At 46.1% G+C, this 22,245-nt stretch overlaps 1 protein-coding gene across 2 annotated transcripts in view; it reads right to left on the reverse strand.

Annotated features, from left to right (window-relative positions):
* Window positions 1–22,245, reverse strand: part of ATRX (ATRX chromatin remodeler) — a 115,800-nt gene that overhangs the window by 46,400 nt on the left and 47,155 nt on the right. For both annotated transcript variants that reach the window (XM_077309147.1, XM_077309146.1), the window contains 6 exons: window positions 18,785–18,860; window positions 13,298–13,428; window positions 12,389–12,571; window positions 9,579–9,672; window positions 8,468–8,573; window positions 7,453–7,644 (listed from right to left, as the gene is read on the reverse strand). In XM_077309147.1, coding sequence (XP_077165262.1) covers window positions 7,453–7,644; window positions 8,468–8,573; window positions 9,579–9,672; window positions 12,389–12,571; window positions 13,298–13,428; window positions 18,785–18,860 — 782 coding nt within the window. The remainder of the gene's footprint in view (window positions 1–7,452; window positions 7,645–8,467; window positions 8,574–9,578; window positions 9,673–12,388; window positions 12,572–13,297; window positions 13,429–18,784; window positions 18,861–22,245) is intronic.

Below are 22,245 nucleotides of genomic sequence, written 5' to 3' on the forward strand. Positions count from 1 at the left end.
TCAGCTTGCCTGCGGAGACTTATGGATCCAATTGGATTCCTGAATGCTCTGCGGGACCCAATGCCTCCCGGCACTTCTCTAGATGGACTGGTCAGCGACTGGCATGACAGAAAGCTGGCAGCCATTGATGAGATAGCTCCCAAACGCCCTCTCCGACCCCGTCTCAAGTGGGCTCCATGGTATACGGAGGAGCTCCACCAGAAGAAACGGGAACTGAGACAGCTAGAGCGAGTTTGGAGGAAGACTCGCAATGAAGAATCGAGAACATCTTATAGAATGCAGTTAAGAGCCTATGAGATGGCGGTGAAGTCAGTGGAACGCAACTTTTACTCGCCTAGCATCGCGTCTGAGCACTCACACCCGGCACAATTATGCAGGATAGTCCAATCTCTCACCACCCTCAATGAAGGGCACCAAAACAATAGCCAATTGGACATTAGCTGTGAGGCATTTGCGAGTCACTTCACAGACAAAATCTTGAGGCTTCGTGGTAACCTACCTTCAACTTTAGACACAGAAAGTAAACTAGAGGCCCCTTGGCCGTCTTTGGAGAGAACAATGAGTCACTTCAGACGACTCTCACAAACTGAAGTGGACAGGATGCTAGCAGCAACGAGGCTGTCAGGATTGCTGCTGAACCCTGCCATGAGTTAGCATGAGTCTCTCCACATGCAGGACGAAGGCAACAATTATGGTGAGCAGCGGCGGCTGGAGCGGCTGCGGGCGTTGGGCGCGGGATGCGCCCGCGTCCCCGTGATGCGAGAGCGCTGGGGGATTGGGGCCCTGGCCGTCTACCCCCGCACCTCCGCGGAGTGGAAATGCGGAGCACATACAAATTCAAGGCTCGTTTCTCTGGAGAATTGACAGCTTTCCCAGGATTCCTGGTCCACTTGCAAGCCTATATGATGGACATGGGCTTCACGTTCCAAGATGATGCGGAGCACATCAGGTTCGTGGGTGAATGCTTGGAAGGAGAGGCAGCCAAGTGGTTCATGGATCTTTACCGCTACAACCCGAGAGCAGTGCGTAACTACAACCATTTCATCAGAACCATGCGCCTGATGTATGTGGAGCCATTCGAGAAAGAGATGTCCGAAAAGGAACTCAAGGCGCTCAAGAAAGGGCCGAAGACGGTGGCGGAGTACGCGCGGGAGTTCCGGAAGCTGTCTGCGGCGGTTCCAGACTGGACGGAACCACGGAGGGTGAACGCCTTTGTGGGGGGACTCTCCGGGAACCTGGCTAGCAAGTGCCTCCTTATAGACAACCCAGCGACCGTGATGGGGTGGGTGCACCTGGCTGGAGAGATGGAAAGCCGGCTGCTCCGCGCGGTGGAGTTCAGCGGAGGCAAGGAAAAGGCGGGAGCGAAGACCTCAACCCCCAAGAAAACCAAGCCTAAACCCAGAGTGGACCCCAGCGAACGGACCCGCCGTTTCGAGAAAGGTTTGTGCCTGGGCTGCGGCCAGACGGGCCATTTCCTTGCCAAGTGCCCAGCGAAGACAGGAGGCACCAGTCCAACCGAGGCCAAGCCGGCGAGTAGCGCACCTGCTCGGGGATTGGCAACAAAGAAACCGGCTCCTAAGAAGACCGTCAAGTCCCTCCTGGCCCCGGCCAGAGGGGTGCCTTCTGCAGGAGACTCCGGGGACAGCAGTCAGAAGGAAGGACAGCACTCCGAGGAGCCGTCGGGAAACGAAGACGACCTGCTGTAAAGGCGCCCCGCCAGCAGGTCCCAGGCAGGGGCAAACGCTCGGTGAGTGACTCTCCTTTGGTTCTTTTGCCTGCCACCCTCACGGAACCCAACTCGGGGAAACAATTGGGGGTGCGCTGTATTGTGGACTCGGGCTGCATTAAAACCCTGGTGAGCCCCGCGTTGGCTGAGACTTTGGGGGTGGGGAAGGTACCTTTGAGGGAGCCCCTACCCATTACCCAGCTGGATGGGGAGTGCGCCCCGGGAGGGGAAGCGACAGTAAAAACGCTCCCCATGGACTTGGACATTGACAAACATTGGGAGCAGATTCAGCCCTTGGTGGCCCCCCATTCCGCTTTTCCTTGCGTGCTGGGTCTGGACTGGCTAAGGGAGCATGACCCCACGGTGAAGTGGAAGAAGGGGATCGTAAAATTTTCTTCTCCAGGATGCAAGCAGCACCAAAGGCCCCCACCGAGCCCGGATGGGCTGGTCGTGGCCGCGGTGGCGGGGGTGCCAACGCTCCCGAAGGAGTATCGAGGGTTTGAGGATGTTTTTGCGGAAGCAGAATGTAATCAGGTGCCCCCCCATCGCAAGACAGACTGTGCGATCGAACTAAAAAAGGGAGAGCCCTTACCCAAAGCAAAATTGTACTCCATGAGCCCACGGGAGATGAAGGAGCTCAGGGAGTTCTTGGACAAAAACCTGGCTAGAGGTTTCATTCGGCCGGCCACCTCCTCCCTGGCGGCCCCGGTCCTTTTTGTGAAAAAGAAGGACGGTTCCCTCCGCCTTTGCACGGACTATCGTGGGTTGAACGCTGTTTCCACCTCCAACGCCTACCCCTTGCCGCTCATCAAAGACTTGCTGGGGCACTTGGGAAAGGCGAGGATTTTTACAAAATTAGACCTGAGGGAAGCTTACTACCGGGTCCGTATTAAGAGGGGGCACGAGTACCTGACGGCGTTCAACACCCCCCTGGGCCAATTTGAGTATAGCGTCATGCCGTTCGGCCTCGCTGGCGCTCCGGGCGTGTTCATGAATATGATTAATGAAATTATGCATGATTTGCTGTACCAGGGGGTGTTGGTGTACATTGATGACAGTTTGGTGTATTCAGACAAGCTTGCTGAGCACGTGAAACTAGTCCAGGAGGTGCTCAGTCGGGTACGGAAGCACCAGTTGTTTGCCAAACTGTCGAAATGCGAGTTCCATCGGGAGGCGGTGGAGTTCCTGGGGTTCAGAGTCTCCAAGGCAGGGATTGAAATGGACCCGGGGAAAGTACGGGACCTATTGGCCTGGGAGCCGCCCAAAACTCGGAGACAATTCCAGAGCTTCTTAGGGTTCACCAATTTCTACAGAACATTCATCCCCAACTTTGCCAAAGTGGCCCTGCCCCTAACAGACTTGTTAAAGATCAAGGAGGGGGGAAAGGCGGCGGGTCGGCTCTGCCAGGGGGTGTTTGAGGAACTGAAGTGCCTTTTTACGTCTGAACTGGTGCTAGCCCACGCTGACCCAGCCAAGCAATTTACGGTGCAAGTAGACTCTTCGGATGTGGCCATGGGGGCCGTGATCCTCCAGGAAGGGGAGGATGGGAAATTGCACCCGCTTGCCTATTTATCTAAGAAGTTTTCGGGTCCAGAACGCAACTGGGTGATCTGGGAAAAAGGAGGCGGCGGCGGTGAAACTAGCCCTCGCTACTTGGAGGCATTGGCTGGAAGGGTCTGCGGTTCCGTTCGTGGTTTGGACGGATCACAAAAACCTTCAGGCACTCAAACAGCCTCGCTCCTTGTCCGCGAAACAGATGCGGTGGGCGGAGTTTTTCTCCCGGTTCAACTTCTCCCTCAAACATCTGCCCGGCAAACTGAACTTTTTAGCAGACGCCCTTTCGCGCTTGCCACAGTACAACAGCAAATGAGACCCATTGGTTCACGCCCGCCCAGTTGGGGTTGGCTGCCGTAACTCGCAGCAAAGCAAAAGGGGGCAGTTCAGTACCCGGTGGGTGGGTTCAGAAGGAGGTTCTACAGGACAGGGAGTTTACCTCGCTGCGGCCCACTCTGGTCGACAAGGGGGGCCTGTTTTTCAAAGACGAGCGCCTTTACGTCCCTGCCGCGGCGCGGGGAGAGGTTTTGAAGTTGTGCCACGATGCAAAGACCGCAGGGCACTTTGGTTTTGTGAAAACTCTGCACTTGGTCAGGAGGCACTACTGGTGGCCATCCCTGAGGGGGGATGTGGAGAAATACGTGCAAGGGTGCCCCACCTGCCTCGCTTCCAAACCGTTGGGGGGCAGAAAGCGGGGGTTACTGCAGCCCCTGCCCACCCCCTCCTGTCCCTGGTCCGACGTGACAATGGACTTTATAACGGATTTACCCCTAAGCCAGGGAAAAAACGTGATTTGGGTTGTGGTAGATGCCTTTTCGAAACAGGCTCACTTCATCCCCTGCGTGGGATTGCCTTCAGCGTCCAAACTTGCCTCCATGTTCATTACCCACGTTTTTAGACTACATGGTATCCCTAGGAGATTGCTTTCGGATCGGGGCCCCCAGTTCGTTGCCAAGTTCTGGCAGGAGTTTTTGCGATTGCTGGGGGTGGAGCAAGCCCTTACTTCAGGCTACCATCCGGAATCCAATGGGCAGACTGAACGTGTGAATCAAATACTGGAACAGTACTTGCGCTGCTTTATTAACCATCAGCAGAACGATTGGGTCTCTCTCCTGCCTTTGGCCGAGTTTGCTTATAATAACGGGGTTCATGCGTCCACTGGGGTGTCCCCGTTCAAAGTGGTCTATGGAACTGACCTACTCGCGGCTCCCACCTGGGAGCTAGTTTCCCCCCAGGCCCCTGATGTGACCAAATGGGCTAAAGACATTTGTGAAGCCTGGCCGTCGATTGTCTCCAGCCTGGAGGAGGCTAAATGTTCTTATAAGTCCCACGCAGACAAGCGCCGCGCTCCTGCTCCGGCATGGGTGACCAGGTCTACCTCTCTACAAAAAACCTGCGTTGTCAACAGAAGTCCCGCAAATTGGGCCCCAAATTCGTGGGACCTTTCCCTGTCACTAGAGTGATCAATGCTGTAACTGTTGAATTGGGGCTACCAAAAACTTACAGGAATGTGCATCCGGTTTTTCATTCCAGCTTGCTGCGATGTGCCCCCCTGCCGGACGCCTGGCACCCTCCGTGCTCAAAGCCTGTTCCAGTCTTTATTGATAAAGACACCCACTACGAGGTCAACCAAATCTTGGACTCCCGCATTCATAAGGGGCGGCTTCAATACTTAGTGGACTGGAAGGATTTCCCCTCGGGGGAACGGGAGTAGGTGGAGGCTACTGATGTAAAAGCCCCTCGCTTGCTTCGTGCTTTCCATCGGGCCTTCCCGCTGTGCCCTCGGCCAGTGGATGCGGGGTGAGGGGTGGGGGCTATTTTTAATGCGGAGGAATGTCAGGATTGCTGCTGAACCCTGCCATGAGTTAGCATGAGTCTCTCCACATTTATTTGTTTAACCTTTTCCTTGCTTTGTTCTTTAGGCCCCAGGCCCATATATTATGCTTGCATGCTTGCTTGAAACTGAAACTATGTTGTGCACCCTGTTATCACAGAGAGCTGTGAATTATTTGTCTTTTGAACCTCTTGGCCGGGTCTGCCTTTTGTAACCATAACATCTTATCTTGTCCGGAGAAGACCAAGGACGTGCGAATTGTAACACTGTGTTTTATGGCACCTGCCGCCTCCTTTCCCCCTCCCTTGGGAACTTTCAAGTTTTAGGTGGGAGAACTGCCTTGATAAGGGAAGGCAAATCTGTCCTCAGGCAGATTTGACTTTTTTAGCTTAGGTGTATGAAGTAGCTTCTCAATAAACGCTTTCTTTATTAAAGAAGCTTGTTGTGAGTTCTTGCAACGTTTGACAGAGGCCAACCACTTGCCCACTAGACCCATGTCCATCGTGGCTCCTAAAAACAACAGACAGAAGAAGAGGAGCCCCCCTCCGGGAAATAATTAACCTCTCCTTCTCAACAGGAGAATTCTCGAAGGGATTAAAAGAGGCAGTGGTTTGCCCGTTATTCAAGAAACCATCCCTGGCTGTGCAAGACCCTGACAACTATCGCCCCGTTTCGCACTTAGCGTTTCTGGGGAAGTTAGTCGAAAGGGCTGCTGTGGACCAAATATCAGCATTCCTGGAGGAAACTTCAGCCCTTGACCCATTTCAGTCGGGCTTCCAGCCTGGACGTGGGGTGGAGACAGCGCTAGTCGCCCTGATGGATGAACTCCGACGCCATCTAGACCAGGGCGGGTCAGCACTGCTCATACTATTGGACCTATCGGCAGCGTTTGACACAGTAGACCATTAGTTCCTAGCTCGCCGCCTCGCCGACACTGGAATACGAGGAACTGCCCCCAAATGGCAGAATTCCTTCCTTCGGGGCCGTGGACAGAGGGTAGTGATAGGAGAGAGAATATCTAACCAACACCAGCTCACACGTGGAGTCCCATAAGGAGCAGTCCTCTCTCCTATCTTAGTTAACATCTTTATGCGCCCTCTGGCTCAGGTTTGGGCTGGGTTGCCACCAATATGCGGATGACACCCAGCTCTTCCTCGCCCAGACTCCCCCCCAGAATCCTTAGCTAGATGTCTGGAAGCAGTGACAAAATGGATCAAGCAGAGTTGCCTGAAGCTCAACCCTACAAAGACGGAGGTCCTATGGTTGGGTAGGAAGGGACCATGGGAGGAAGCGCGTCTGCCCACCCTGGATGGTGTGCAGCTCTCACCAACGCACTCTGCCAGGAACCTGGGCGTGATCCTGGATGCTTCCCTTACAATGGAAGCCCAGGTCACAAAGGTTGCGAGGCTGGCATTCTACCACCTCCGCCAAGCCAAGCTACTAGCGCCCTACCTGGACCCAGAACACCTAGCCACAGTGATCCATGCGACGGTCACCTCTAGGCTGGACTTCTGCAACTCGCTCTACACAGGCCTACGCTCATCCTTGATCCAGAAACTACAACTGGTGCAGAATGCTGCGGACAGGATTCTCACTAAAACATCATGGAGATACCACATCCGGCCGGTACTCCAACAACCTGGCTGGCTCCCAGTTGAACTCCGGATTAAGCTTAAGGTTCTGGTAATCACCTTTAAGGCCATACACGGTTTGGGCCCAGTGTATCTGAGAGACCACCTCCCTGCCTATACACCCAAAAGAGTCTTACGCTCTGCCACCTCCAACTGGCTCAACAAGGGCCAGAGCCTTCTCAGTCCTGGCCCCCACCTGGTTGAACGAGCTCCCTGAGGAGATCAGAGCCTTGCCTGAACTTCCACTGTTCCGCAGGGCCTGCAAGAGGGAGCTCTTCCACCAGGCATTTGCTTGAGGCCGACCGACTCAGAACACCTGCTGGTCCCCCCAGACACCTGCCCATGACTCTCCCCAAAGTTACTGTTAATTGTTATTATATTATAATTGTGGTTTTGTAATCTTTTGATGTTTTTGAAAGTTGTTTTGATGTTATAGGCTGCATAATGTTTCATGTAAGTTATAATGTTCTGTGTAAACCGCCCAGAGCTGCAAACAAATGGGCGGCATAGAAATCTAAACAAATAAATAAATAAATTAATTAATTAATTAAAGCTTTGCGCAACTGAAGCAGAGTAATCTTGAAAATGTCAGATTAGAATTCAAAAGCTTTGTCAGGCTTTCAAAAAATTATCTTTGTATTCTTGATTTTTAAAATAAACCAGTTAACCCTTTTCTTTTAAAAAGAAAGCCCAGGAAGGGAAAGTACCTCTCTTAGCTTTATCCTCTCACGCTCCCTTTCTGCAATCCGTCGTCTTCTCTCCTCCTCTTCTTTTAACGCATTTTGAGTTTCTCTTCTGAGCTTATCATCTTTTATAATTTTCCGTATTTTTTTCCTGCCTTTCCCAGGAGATTTTGAATCATCGTCATCATCATCGTTATCTTCATCCTCAGAATTACTCTGTTGAAATCCAAGGAAAACGTTGGGAGAGCCTACTGCCTTTTAGTATTTGCCATGAGGACTGCGACTAAAGTAAAGTAAGCAAATTATTCTAATGCCAAGGAAACGAATACAGACAGACAGACTAACTTGATAACTCCCAACTGCATGGGTAGTTTAGTACTGCCCTAAACTCCAAAGTCTGGCTTCTGAGAAACACACCCAAAGGCCTCCCCATCCCAATACTTTTCAGTACTTTCTTCTGACAGTAGCCCTTTCTCCCTCCAATCTCGAGAGTGGACACCACGCCATATAGACCAAAACAGAGAAGGAGCAGAAAGGGTAGATGTAGAAGGTGCAAACAGAAACAGGAATTCCAATATATTTCTAGCAGATTTTTTCACCAAAATCACCTTTAAACATTTCCATAATCAGGATTATAGTCATATCATTAACTTCATTCATATTCTGTCTTCCTCGCTGAGGGAGATGACGACAAACACAAGTCTAAATAATGGATCAAAATATATTCGATCCAACTTATGCTACTTAAGCAGCAAGTAACGGCCAGGATCTAAAGAGAGTGTGAAGAGGGACTTCCATAAAACCAGTACTAGCTTTGACATTTTTCCAGTGAACAGCTCATTCACTTCCGCCTCTGGACTTAACATAAGCTGCTTTTAAATTTTCCCTCAGTTTCAAATAATGCTTATTGTACGTGGAGACAGGATGCCCTTTAGGGAATAATTTAAAATCCTTCCTGAGGTAAAAAACAAACAAACAAACAAAACAAAAAAAACAATGTTTCAACATTTTCTGACTCCTGGCCACAAGAATGTGATACCTTCTTGTTGTCACTGGATGAATCGTCCTGGACCTTTATGCGCCGTCTTTTCTTTTTCTGCTTATAACTCCGCTGATTTTCTTCTAACTCTGCTTTCTTGGCAGATCTAAGAAAGTGAAGACTCACTATTTACTACTAAGTAGCAGACAGAGCTGTTCTTAAATTAATCCTTTTTTGGCCAATTACAACATCAGCAGAATCTTTTCTGGTTTTCTAACTGCACAGCCATCCATATCCTCCTGTTCTCTTGTTTCCCCCTCCAAGCAGAAGCCATCACATTTTTATCCTGCCTTTCCTCCATATAATCCAGGGTGGCATGTTATCACTCTTTGGGTCACCTGCCCCTCTAAGCCACTTTCTAAAGGGGCTTAGGATAAGAGGGAGGAAAAAGGCCTCCAGATCAGCCAGGGGGCTTCAAGACTGAGTGGGGATTTGAACCCCAGTTCTAACTCTACTCCAGTAGCCCATATTGGATCCCTGGAAAAAGTCTGCTAGGGAGGAATATTAATTCTCCTTATGCTAGCCACCCCCACCACACACACACCAGCTCTGAGAAGGTCAGGACTCCCAACAAAACTGTTTCAGGGCACAGAGGACACAACATTTATCCCATCTGAAGTGTTTTATGACCCTCCCCTGCCTTTTTGATAAGATACTAAAAAAATGGGCAACATTAGTGCTAATGTTTTAATTAATTAGTTTAATCAAGTTTTTATATTTGAAGGTGATCAGGGTTGTATCCCACCCTGAGAGGTTGTATCCCACCCTGAGTCGTGAAAGAGAGGGCAGGTAATAAATAAAACATGATTGTTGTTGTTGCTGTTAAATTGGAAGAGTCACTCCAGATGCATCAGAAGTGTATTCTGGTCAAGTAGTAGGAGTCCAAGTCACTATTTTTCAGGAATAAAAGCAGCTATCTTCCCAAAGAATCTTCAAGGACTCCTCAGACAAGCAGCACAGATTAATTCCCTTTTCTCTGTGGATTTGTGTCCATGTCCAGTATCCTTCATTACATGTTTTTCCATCCTCTAAAGTTTCCTGTACACAGTAAGATCCTCACCTTTAAAAAATAAAAAAGGGAAGTCCAACACTTTTATGAAACATTTCATACCTTGTTCTAGGACGCTGGTCATCTTCTGATTCACTGACATCTTCGCTGGCTCCGGATTCATTTGCTTCTGAATTATCTGAATCCTCACTACTCACTATAAAAACAAAAACAGAAAGAGGACTATCACAATTGCTACACTCAGCAGTTAAGTAAGTATTTATTGTTTCATACCAAGCTAACAAAAGGCAGCATAACATGAATGGCAAGAGAAAGGGGAGAACAGGGCCACTTGCTGGCCATATGTGTACCTTTAATAATGAGATTGGGCAGACAATAGCAGTCAATAGCAGATTAAAAGATAATTTTGCTAATTTAATATGTCTCAAACTGGACAAAGTTTATGATAATTTTTACAGATGGGTAAAGCAGCGCTCTAAAACTCTGGAAGCAAACTGTTCATTCAAACTACTTGTGTTTTAATAAAGCCCAGAATTCGCACATTTCTGCAGAGCCTGCGAAATGGAGCTCTTCTGCCAGGCATTTGGTTAAGGTTGACTAATCCAATAAAATCTGCTGGGCTTCCCAGAACTCCTCCCCTGACCTGAATCCTGAACTGACCAACCTTTCGGGTCACAGTTGTATGCTTAATGTTACTATTACCAGTCATAGAATGTCAGGAAAACACTGTTATATGTTATTACTGCTGTTTACTTGATGCTTATTTGACTACTGATTTACACTGTACTTATCCTTATGTTCTCCTAAGTTCTATGTAAACCACCCTGATCTGCAGGAAAGGGCAGTTTATAAATACAATCAATCAATCAATCAAAATACAGTTAAACAAGTCTGAAGCCTGAAAGGAACCCAGGATAATCTGGAAATCTGACCCCATTGCTCAAAATTCAATAACCTATCCTTGTCTTAAGCAAGATCCAATGTCTTGCCATTGAAATGCACCAGAGAGTGCTCAAAGAACTTTCCAGAGAACTTGCACAGCCCTTGTCCATCATCTTCGGGACCTCTTTAAGGACTGGAGATGTCCCGGAGGACTGGAAGAGAGCAAACGTTATTCCGATCTTCAAAAAAGGGAGGAAGGTTGACCCGGGAAACTACAGACCAGTGAGTCTGACCTCTGTTGTGGGGAAGATAATGGAGCAGATATAAAAGGGAGTGATCTGCAAATATCTGGATCCAATTTGGTGATCCAAGGAAGTCAGCATGGATTTGTCTTCAACAGGTCCTGTCAGACCAACCTGGTTTCCTTTTTTGACCAAGTAACAGGTTTACTGGATTGTGGAAATTCGGTTGATGTCGTTTACTTGGATTTTAGTAAAGCTTTTGATAAGGTTCCCCATGATGTTCTGATGGATAAGTTGAAATACTGCAATCTGGATTTTCAGATAGGTGGATAGGGCATTGGTTAGAGAACCGCACTCAGTCGTTGTCAATGGTGTTTCATCAGTGGAGAGAGTAGCGGGATACCTCAGGGCTCGGTGCTCATCCTGGTACTTTTTAACATATTTATTAATGATCTAGATGAGGGGGTGGAGGGACTACTCATCAAGTTTACATATGACACCAAATTGGGATGACTGGCAAGTACTCTGGAAGATAGAGACAGAGTTCAACGAGATCTGAACACAATGGAAAAATGGGCAAATGAGAACAAGATGCAATTTAGAATCATAGAATCATAGAGTTGGAAGGGGCCATACAGGCCATCTAGTCCAACCCCCTGCTCAACGCAGGATTAGCCCTAAGCATCCTAAAGCATCCAAGAAAAGTGTATATCCAACCTTTGCTTGAAGACTACCAGTGAGGGGGAGCTCACCACCTCCTTAGGCAGCCTATTCCACTGCTGAACTACTCTGACTGTGAAATTTTTTTTCCTGATATCTAGCCTATATCATTGTACTTGAAGTTTAAACCCATTACTGCGTGTCCTCTCCTCTGCAGCCAACAGAAACAGCATCCTGCCCTCCTCCAAGTGACAACCTTTCAAATACTTAAAGAGGGCTATCATGTCCCCTCTCAACCTCCTTTTCTCCAGGCTGAACATTCCCAAGTCCCTCAACCTATCTTCATAGGGCTTGGTCCCTTGGCCCCAGATCATCCTCGTCGCTCTCCTCTGTACCCTTTCAATTTTATCTACGTCCTTCTTGAAGTGAGGCCTCCAGAACTGCACACAGTACTCCAAGTGTGGTCTGACCAGTGCCGTATACAATGGGACTATGACATCTTGTGATTTTGATGTGATGCCTCTGTTGATACAGCCCAAAATGGCATTTGCCTTTTTTACCGCTGCATCACACTGCCTGCTCATGTTTTGTTTACAATCCACAAGTACCCCAAGGTCTCGTTCACACACAGTGCTACCTAGAAGCGTATCCCCCATCCAGTAGGCATGCTTTTCATTTTTCTGACCCAGATGCAGAACTTTACACTTATCTTTATTAAATTGCATCTTGTTCTCATTTGCCCATTTTTCCATTGTGTTCAGATGTTGAACTCTGTCTCTATCTTCCGGAGTATTTGCCAGTCCTTCCAATTTGGTGTCATCTGTAAACTTGATGAGTAGTCCCTCCACTCCCTGTCTCTGAGTTTATTAACGTTTGCCCTACGAAAATCCAACATCCGCGTCTGGCTAAAGATAAGTGTAAAGTGTAAAGACATTGGATTCAGCATTCCACAATTCTTCCCATGTTGTACTTCGGTATGTCGTGGTTAATTCCGTTTGATCACCATTCACAGACAGACAACCAAATTCTCTGGGGCAAACCCTGTTCAAAGTCCATGTCATCCACTGTCAAATGGCGACATGAAACACTGAAAAGTGTCTTGCTGTCCAGACACTTCACACATCGTACCTTTTCTTCTATTTCTGCGTTTCACTTCTTTTGCCTCTTTAGATTTCCCCTTTTTCTCTTCCTCTGATTCTCCATCACTCATCGTCAGCTTCTGTCTCAATAGTCTGTGCCTGTATTTAGATTTCTTAGCTTCTTCAACATCTGAATCAGAGCTAGAGATCTCTTCCTGCTCATTCTCTTCATCTACAGGGGGGGGGAGAGACAATACAAGGCTCTTTGCCATCTGGAGAAATAATGTACAACAGTGTATCATAGGGAGGTGCATCCATTTAACCTGATGCTGTACCAACTGCACTGACTTACAAGGAAGCCCAGCAGTCACTAAAAGATTGCATTTCACATTTTAGCTTGTTAATATTACTCTGGTTGAAAGAATTAATCCTGTGCTCTGCAGGAACTCCCAGAATATTAAACATCTTACAAAGCTTTGAGTGGCAACAAAATTATCTATAACCACCACCATGCTGGATCAGACCAGTGGCCCATTTAGTTCAGCATCCTGTTTCATAGAGTGGATAACCAGTTGCCCCAGAGGACCAACAAACAGGGCATAGAGGCCAAGATCCTCCCCTGACACCACCACTTACTACTGGATTTCAGAGGTTTATGGCCACTGTATACAGAGGTCCCCTTTGCTCACTATGTCTAGTGGACTTTGGGCATCTCCTCCATAAATCCACCTGACCTTCCAATGCCTGTGGTCATCACCACGTCCACAATTTAATCACTCATTGAATAAAGGAGGCTGGTGGTAGTGAGCAAGTAAAAGGGGCTTCATCACTAGCTTCTCCTCTGGGCTCAATATTTATCGAGGTCACAGATTTTCTTGTAGAGACACTTGCTGGTACTACTATAAATGCTTCAACATTACAGTGGATTCAGAAAACTGTGTTGCTATCTGGTGCTTACCACTGAGACCCCGGTTTTCACTTGGCTTTCCTGTCTTCTTTTTCCCATCCTCAGACACTTCATCAGAAGAAACATCTTCCTCGGAGGAAAGATTGGCTTTGATTTCTTCTAAAAGCATTTTCTTGGCAATTCTTTGAAGCAAGACAAAAAAAGGGATGTGTTCCATTGGTTCAACAATAAGAATAGAATAAACGATGAATGTTGTCATATAGCTGGATAATTAGTCCTCCTAGTTAATGCTGAGCAAGATTAAATGGATGAAAACAAAAACCTCAGTAACAGAAGAGCACCTTGGCGCATCGACCTGCTTGAAGGACAGCACAATAAGTATTTGAGAATTCTGCTTTATCTCTGTTGCAGGTGTGGCCTGAGATCTAGCTGTGCCTCATCAGCTCACCTGCACCATCACCCTTTGGCTCATCTTCTAGCAGAACCCCCCCCCCCCTTTCTCAAAAGAAGTACTCCATTGCTTGCTGGGGTTTGTGTTTTGTTTTTGTTTCGCTTTTAAGCACAGCCACACAAGCCGTCACCTAGTTTAGTGTAATCTTCTTCTACAAAAGAGACACTTTGATCCTTGAGCTATGACAAGAAGTGGAGAAGTAACCCTTCACTTTGCCCCTTAGTGGGAAGAAAGCATATGCACTGGAGGATGCGGGCAAGCAAATTGAGAGACCATGCTTCCTGATCCATTTATGGTAGAAAGCACACAAGCTACCCATCACTAACTGTCACATAGCTATTGTCACAACAAAATGAAACTGCCCAGCCCAACCCTAGAAATAACGTTTTGGGACATTTTTCTGGCCTGTCTGTCCATTCCGTAGAACATTATGCATGCTATAATGAAATTTCCAAGTTAGATATATCATGGACATTCTGCTAGAAGTTATACTGCTAAGTGGTTATGTTTCCCAAGGAGCCCCAGCTGCTGGCATAACTGAAGCTGAAGATAAGGAATTAGAGGGCTTCACAGGTATCTCCCCAAATTTGCAAAACGAATTCCATTGGAATGTATTTTCTTGGAAGCTTTTTGGAAGTAATCTATTCCAAAATGAGCAAAAACGTTGCCAGCCACCCATTAAAAGGCATGAATCAAGCAAGCAACTGGAAGGGGAGGCCATTATTCATAATTTAGCAGAGAATTCAGCATTTGTGAGCAATTTAAAACTTGTAGCCAAGGGATCCTGTTGCTACAAAGCAGGTTTTGAGAATGTGTGCCCCCATATTCCGCAGTCCCACAAAGCTCTTGGGGTGGCACACCATTCCAAAACAGCCCCCCCCTCAAATAGAAAAAATAAAATTTGCATATGACACTGGGCTACAGCCTATTTGCAGAAGCAGACATGCAAAACACAAGCCTGACAAATATACTACATTCTTATTTTAATGGATGGATGGAGCAAGTCAGAGTGGAGAATAAAGACTACCATTCAGCATATAGAAGAATACAATTGAGAATTCCTACATTTTTGAACCAAACAGATATATTTATCTACCCACAACATATATTTGGGGGAAGGAAGAAACTATTAGCAGGAAGAAATCACAGAATTGTGAGGAGAATAATTTTAACTGCTTCATTAGTTCATACATATTTTCAGGGGGGGGAGATTAACACATATTTGACCATTTCTCCCTGACTAGGATTTCAGCCCTTTGATTATCTAGCTTTTAATAAAACATCTCAATTATGCTTCATTAAAATAAAAACATGATCATAAAAAATATCCATGGAATTAAAAATGTTATGGCAGGACTGCACAATTTGTAGTTCAACCACACTAAATGCAGGTCATCAGCCACCCACCTAGTGGCCGGCCACGCCTCATTTCTGCTGCCTCCCCATGTAGACAGCAAATTTGAGAAGCCTCATGAGCTCCTGATGAGCCCATGGATGCCTGCATACACCTTGGTTCGTAAGTTATGCAGCATGAAAACATTTGTCCTGAAGCACACCAACCATGAGAAAAACACAGATCTCCTAAGAGAAGGGATTAAAAGTTTGTTCCCCGCATTTAGCCAGCCAAATAATCTTTTCTTCAAGTTGTAAGCAAAATGTACCATTAGTTGACACTGGCTTTGAACCTAACTTTTTGAGAACTGAAATACAAATTGATGGAAGTCTGCAAAGGAGACACCATCCCATTTACCCAATGATCTGTCCTACGTCAAACATGGAGGGACATTTAACTGTATCCAGTGCTAGGCTTTTTGCAAAAAAATAAAAAAAAATAAAATAAAATAAAAGTGACATGATGAACCAAATTTCTGACTATATCAGCACTTTGAACTAATATAGTCTTGATTTAGTTACATAAGAATTTCAAACGCAATAAGCCCTATCAAGAAAAATGGGACTTAATTATAACCAAAATTCATTTTTCCTCTTACAAGACATAAATCTGAGGAAATGCTATGAACTAGGGAAAGGAAATATAACCATTTGGATGAACTTAGGAGCACAAGGTTCTATTCCAGTTAAGGCCAACACCACATTTTGGTGTAGAGGATGAGAAGGTAGCCAACACAATATGGCACAGTCTTAATTTCGGTTGTTGTAAAACACTTATGCTAGACTACAGATGCATGACTACAACATAATACTGATACTGTTTTAATCACACCTTCCATATTTTCTTTCTCTTCAAAAATGACATTACTTGTTTATAAGAATGTGGGAGGTGAAGACTTTCTGCCGCTTCATACTATACAAAATGGCACTTATCTGTCATTCTCTGTATCAGAAGCCATGGTTCTAGAACTCTTCTATATGGCCTTTGTCAATTAATACATTCACATCCATACTACCAAAAACACACAAGCTTTCACCATCTTTCAAATGTGGCAATTAAACACACTTTGTTAATGGTTTCCATCATATTAAGCCCTGCATCATGTTTAAACACCTTTTAGCTTTAAACTAAGGGGCCTCAGGACTATTTGACTAAGGATTAGATGGGTAAAATATGAACAAAAAAAAAGAAGTTACCTATTATTTTTAGTAGGAAAAAATTAATCTCTTAAATTAAATGCTTGGACGAGAAACATGTTTTACAAAAATTTATTGCATCCATGAAATACTTCAAAGGCATTGTGCATTAATACACTGTAAATTTTAATGAACAAAAATAACTCCAAACATATTAAACAGCACTCGTGAAAAGATCAGACAAACCAATAAGAAACAAATACACACCACAATAAAGTACAGCACTGTCTGTTATATTATGACCCACTAAAATATTGCACTCCGGCAAAGATGATTTCAACATTTTAATAGGAAACATATTTAAATATAATATCCCCAGAAAAGGAGAATTGCAGGTCCTTTAACATTGCTACACATCTCTGGCATCATTCTTTGGCCTCATAGGAAAAGTTTTGTTGTTCAGTTTTTATCTAAAAGGCAAACAAAAATCTATATTGCAAGCCTAAGCACATGCACTTGAAAATGTCGGACTGATATGGTACAACCACCACTTCCCAATTAGGAATAAATTCATTGCAGGGATCCAAATAGCCTTGTGCTCATGGAAAGCACTTCCACCTGCACCGGGGGCAATGCCAGCCTCACCTTGCAAGACTCCCCACACCAGATCTGGAACGAGCTGTAGGGAATGCTGTTGGAAGCGTAGTTTGAAAACCCCCTATGTGTACGCAGGTGCTCTGCACATAGCCCCTTGCATTTCAACCAGTGCATGTGATCACTGAACTGACTTAATTGCATATTCTTAATTCAGGTACAAAACGAAGTGCTTTAATACAATATAATTACAATTCAACCAATATTCTTTCAGCTTACTAACAAAGACTATTTGCTGATGAACACCAACTCTGCTTAGGAGAGGTAGATTAATTCTTCCCTGCATTAACAATATGCTCCCACCCACCCCTTTAAAGCAATCCCTGGAAATTACTTTTACTAAATAAATTTACTGTTCGGGTTAAAACTTTGTTCAGGGTTCATCAGCTGAGAACTACGAAATGAAGAATAATATGCAAAACATCTGATTAATTTTCTACTTGAACTAATCTCCTATCTGTGCTTTGAAAACTCTAATAATTAAATAAGGAAGTCAAGTATGACTCTGAAAAATTACAATACATTTTTCCAACAGTTCTCTTATCATTCTGTACTGTCAATCCCTAAACAATGATCACTTTAAATTAAACTAATAAACATTTGTTTAAATGTTCTATATGAAGAGCAAGAAACGGCTAGATTAGCAGCATTTTTCTGTACCAAGTTCCGTAGAGGAGAGCAAATATTAACATTTATTTCAGATACAAACCCAAAGTGTGGTTGTTCTTAAGCAGACAAAAAAACAGTCAAGTTGATGAAAAACAGTTCTTAACCGCATAAAGCTGATAACCAGACATGAAGCGTGGGCACCCTGAAAGTAAGTGCTCTGTTAATCTTCTAAATCGCCAACTAAAAATCCAGTTTCTGTGTTTTCCAGTTGACTGTTTGGCAATTATGTAGGTAGCAGGTACTATGTAGCCCCGCAAAACTACAATATTGTAATTAAGGTAAAGGTATCCCCTGTGCAAGCACCGGGTCATGTCTGACCCTTGGGGTGACGCCCTCTAGCGTTTTCATGGCAGACTCAATACAGGGTGGTTTGCCAATGCCTTCCCCAGTCATGACCGTTTACCACCCAGCAAGCTGGGTACTCATTTTACCGACCTCGGAAGGATGGAAGGCTGAGTCAACCTTGAGCCGGCTGCTGGGATTGAACTCCCAGCCTCATGGTCAAAGCTTTCAGACTGCTGCCTTACCACTCTGCGCCACAAGAGGCTCTTAATATTGTAATTATTAAACTTTAAATACTATATTATGTTTATGCTTCTTAATTAAAACATGTGGTTTCAGTCCCACTGATGTAAATAAAAATACAAATTGTTGTAACAGCCACAAAGTCAGTTATAAGATCAATGGCACTGTTCACTGACTTTTAAAGAAGAAAGCCAGTCAACCACATGGGACGCTACAAAGTGGGTTTTATCAAATGCTTGACCCATTGCTGGTTCTACCTTCTTACCAGGTTTTCAGTATAATGGGGATAAAAATACTAACGGAAAGCTACTCAAGACCCAAAATAAAGCTTATCACAACACTGAACAGATGCTATTCTGTTTCTCCTATATATGAAGGCAGCCTCATAAATTCAATCATCATACAGTTTACATAAAACCCACATTATACACGGAAACATGAAACAGACAGTGCTGTAATGCATTTATAACACACCCTATGCAAGGTGTGTGAATTAACACTTAAATGTACTTTCTTATTTTCTTTTCTTTCTGTTTTTTGGGGTTTGTTCTCTGGCTTCTCGTTCAAACTTGCGGGAAGCCCGTGAGCGAGTCTTTACAAGGCAGGCACTTCTGGGTTTTATAACCTGCTTGGTGTTCCGTTGGTTTCGTTTGCGCCCACGCCTAGGGTGTGTTATAATCTTTTTAACGTCCTTACGGATGGAACCATACCTATTCTCAGGATCGTCGTCATCATCTTCTTCCTCTTCCATTGGCACAGTCCATGATTTATTATCTCGGTCATTTCCTTGAAGGGAAAAAAGAGTAAATTTTGATGTACAAACATAAAATCCCGCATACAAAACCACCAGTCTCTTCAAAAAATGTTGTCTCTATAGGTCTATGATTAGCAAGGCCTTATTTGATATGACTAGATACCCAAACTGATACCCAAAGTTATTAAACCAGCAAATACCATTTACATAATGACCATTAAGTTTGAAACAATCTGTGCAGTTTAAACAGAAGAGGTGAGCAAATGTGGCAATTTTAACTACAGGCCACGTTGTATTGCTGCTTCTTTCACTCAAGAACGACTCATAGACTCATTCAGCTGTGGACTGCTGTGATGTAGTGGAAGAATCAGATGTATCTATTTTACACCAGCGGTCCCCAACCTTTCTGAGGTCAGGGACCGCCTCTGGGGGTGAGGGGAGAGCCGACGGCCCAGGCGCCGCACACATGCGCGGCAGCCGAGCGCAAACATGCATGCGCAGTTGCCGCGCATGCGCGTTTTCGCCACCAGGAAGCCAAATGGTCTCTTAGTTGAAAAATGTGGGTACAGCAGCAAAAGTCTACTATCCAGACCCTTGGTCACTCTGTCCCTCCATGCTCTGGCGGGTTTGGATAGAGGCAGATGAGGGATGAGTTCAGTGCCTCTCTCATCTCTCCCTTGTTATACAAACTCTGATCCCAGAGAATCACTGCAAAGCAAATCACTGTGTATACCTGAATAGAACTTGGATGCTCTAAGCATCAACAGCAAACTATACATCATAAAACTAATAATTTAGTGTAGAACCTTTCAACCTTTTGATAGTGGAACCTCAGTCAGAACAGCTCTATCAGTGCTGTGATGAACCCAAGGTCACCTAGCTGGCCAGGTATCAAACACAGGTCGGCAGATGAAAAGCCACTGCTCTTAACCATTATCCTATCAGCTGGCCACACCTCCCTACCACCACGACCACTGGAAGTGGTCTAACTACGTGTCCTTTGTCCTCCTTTTGCTCCCTCCCCTTTATTACTGCTATAGTGGTTCTGCCTCACATAAACCATGGGCAAGACAGCCCGGACCCCACATCACGCTACAACTGACTCCCTCCCCTTTGATTCTTACACCCATGGCCTACTAATCGAACACTTCAGGTGGAGGTGGCCAGTTCCCTGGCTTGCGGACAAGTCCATTAAGGCAGGAGGGGAAGGCCTTGGATCCCCTCCAGAGTTCCTGACCCCTGGTTGGGAATCCCTGATTTAATGATATATAGAAAAACTCTACTGCCAATATGTGGTTGGCACAACCCTAACTACAACAGTGCTATAGAACTTAAATAAGTATATACAATAAGTATACTAAAATGGCTAGCTGATTTTCAGCATATCCCCTAGGCTGGACATCAACAGTGAATACCCTCCGGGGCAATGGTGACTGCTGCGGTAGGGTATGATGAGATGGGATGGGAGAGTTTTTCATAAATTGTTTTTCACCACCATTATTAGTTATATGTACTGAGTTTTATGTTCTTATTGTAAACTGCCATGAGCCGGCTGGGTGTGGCAGTCAACAAATACAATCATCTGTAAACCACTCCGCAGGAGCGGTAGGAATAAAAGGCTAATGGCAATGTGGGAGGAGAAAGGGGCAGGGTGAGCCCAGGATAAAAACTCGCAGGGGTCAATTGGGAGCTGCAAAGCGGCTCCCGATTGGCCCCTCCGAGTGTCAGTCTTGGAGGTGAGGGGGCCGGGGAAAGAGACGTTCCCAGCTGCCCAGGCAGCGCGGCCCGCCGGCTCAAAGAGCTGGTGACCGCGCAGCCTGGCCGGCTGGGAACACCTTTGGCCTGGAGGGAGGGGGAGAAAGCCCTTCACAGCCGCCTGGGCAGTACTGCCAGGGCAGCTGGCCAGGCTGCGCAGGCGGCTGGGGCCTCCTGTCAGGCCCAGGGACGACCTCGCCGCATTGTAGACGCGGTGAGCCCACTCCTGGGCCCAGCAGAATGCTCCCGAGGGCAGCATTTAACATGGTTGATCCCAAGCTTCTAGCTTGTCACCTTAGGGATACACGGGTCAGCCTTACAATGGCTGATCCTCCAGGGTCAGGGTCAGACGGTGGCCATTAGGTAAGAGTAGTTGCACCGCTGTCCACTCCCATGTGTACGAGATTCTCTCTTCAATGCTATTCAACACCTATATGTACCACCCACCCCTCAATATAGCTGGCCAGAGGATATGGAATACGATGTCATCAGTACACTGATGCTCTATCTGTTGATGGGCAGCCAACCAGATATGTCCCTAGTTTTATTAACCAAGTGTCTAGAGGCCATGACTGGGTGAGTTCCAACTAAGCCATCTAAAGCTTAACCCCCCGAAGACTGAGATCTTGTGGCTAGTGAAGAAGGGACCAGGAGTGTGCAACTGACAACTTTACATACTGTCAGGAATTTGGGAGTGAATCACAGCTTAAGTTATTAGCACCCTACCCGACTCTGGAAAATATCAGTACAGTGATCCATATTGTGGTCACCTCCAGATTGGATTACTGTGACTCACTCTACATGGGGTTACCCTTGGCACTGATCCAGTAACTGAAACTGCTACAAAATGCAGTTGCTCGAGTCCTTACAAGCAGTGGTCCGCAACCTTTTCCAGGTTGCGGACCGGCGACAGCGGGGAGGGCGATTGCCCGGCCACGCATGCCATGCATGCTCGGCCATGTAGCGGATGCGCGTTTGCTGCATGCGCGGCCGCAAACACGCATGCGCGGCACTCCCACGCGTTTGCGGCCGTGCATGGCGCAAACACGCATGCACGGCCCGGCACAGCCCTGAGGAGGCAGGGAGCCGCGGCTCGGCACCGGGACACGGCCTGGAGGTTGGGGACTACCGCTTACAAGGACCCCTTAGAGGGTACATCCAGCAGTTCAAACACAGGTTGGGGCACAGCCATGTCTATTTATTAAAACTTTTCTTTATGAACTTATGGCAGTTTACAATTAAATTCAAAACACCCCAACAACTCTCCCAAGATTCTTGTAGTTTATATACCATTAATGTCCCAACTAATAAAACGGCCTTCTAGCATGTCTTAAGATGATGCTCTCCTTATTTGTACTGACTCCACACAGATTCCAATTAATACCAGAAAGGCAAGTGAGGGAAGAGTGACAGCCTGAGGACCACATCTGGCCTAGAGCAGTGGTCCCCAACCTTTATGAGGCTGGGGACTGGCAGGGCATCAAGCTCACACCTTGATTAAATCTTTGTTGGTCTTAAAGGTGCTACTGGACTCTGATTTTAATATAAATGAAATATATATATATATTAATATAAATTAAGTATCTATCTCTATCTCTCTCTATCTGGGAGAGGGGATGAAATGGAGGACTCCATGTTTTATTCTCCTTCAGTGAGGGAAGT

Source organism: Paroedura picta, chromosome 13, assembly GCF_049243985.1.
Source record: "Paroedura picta isolate Pp20150507F chromosome 13, Ppicta_v3.0, whole genome shotgun sequence".
NCBI lineage: Eukaryota > Metazoa > Chordata > Lepidosauria > Squamata > Gekkonidae > Paroedura > Paroedura picta.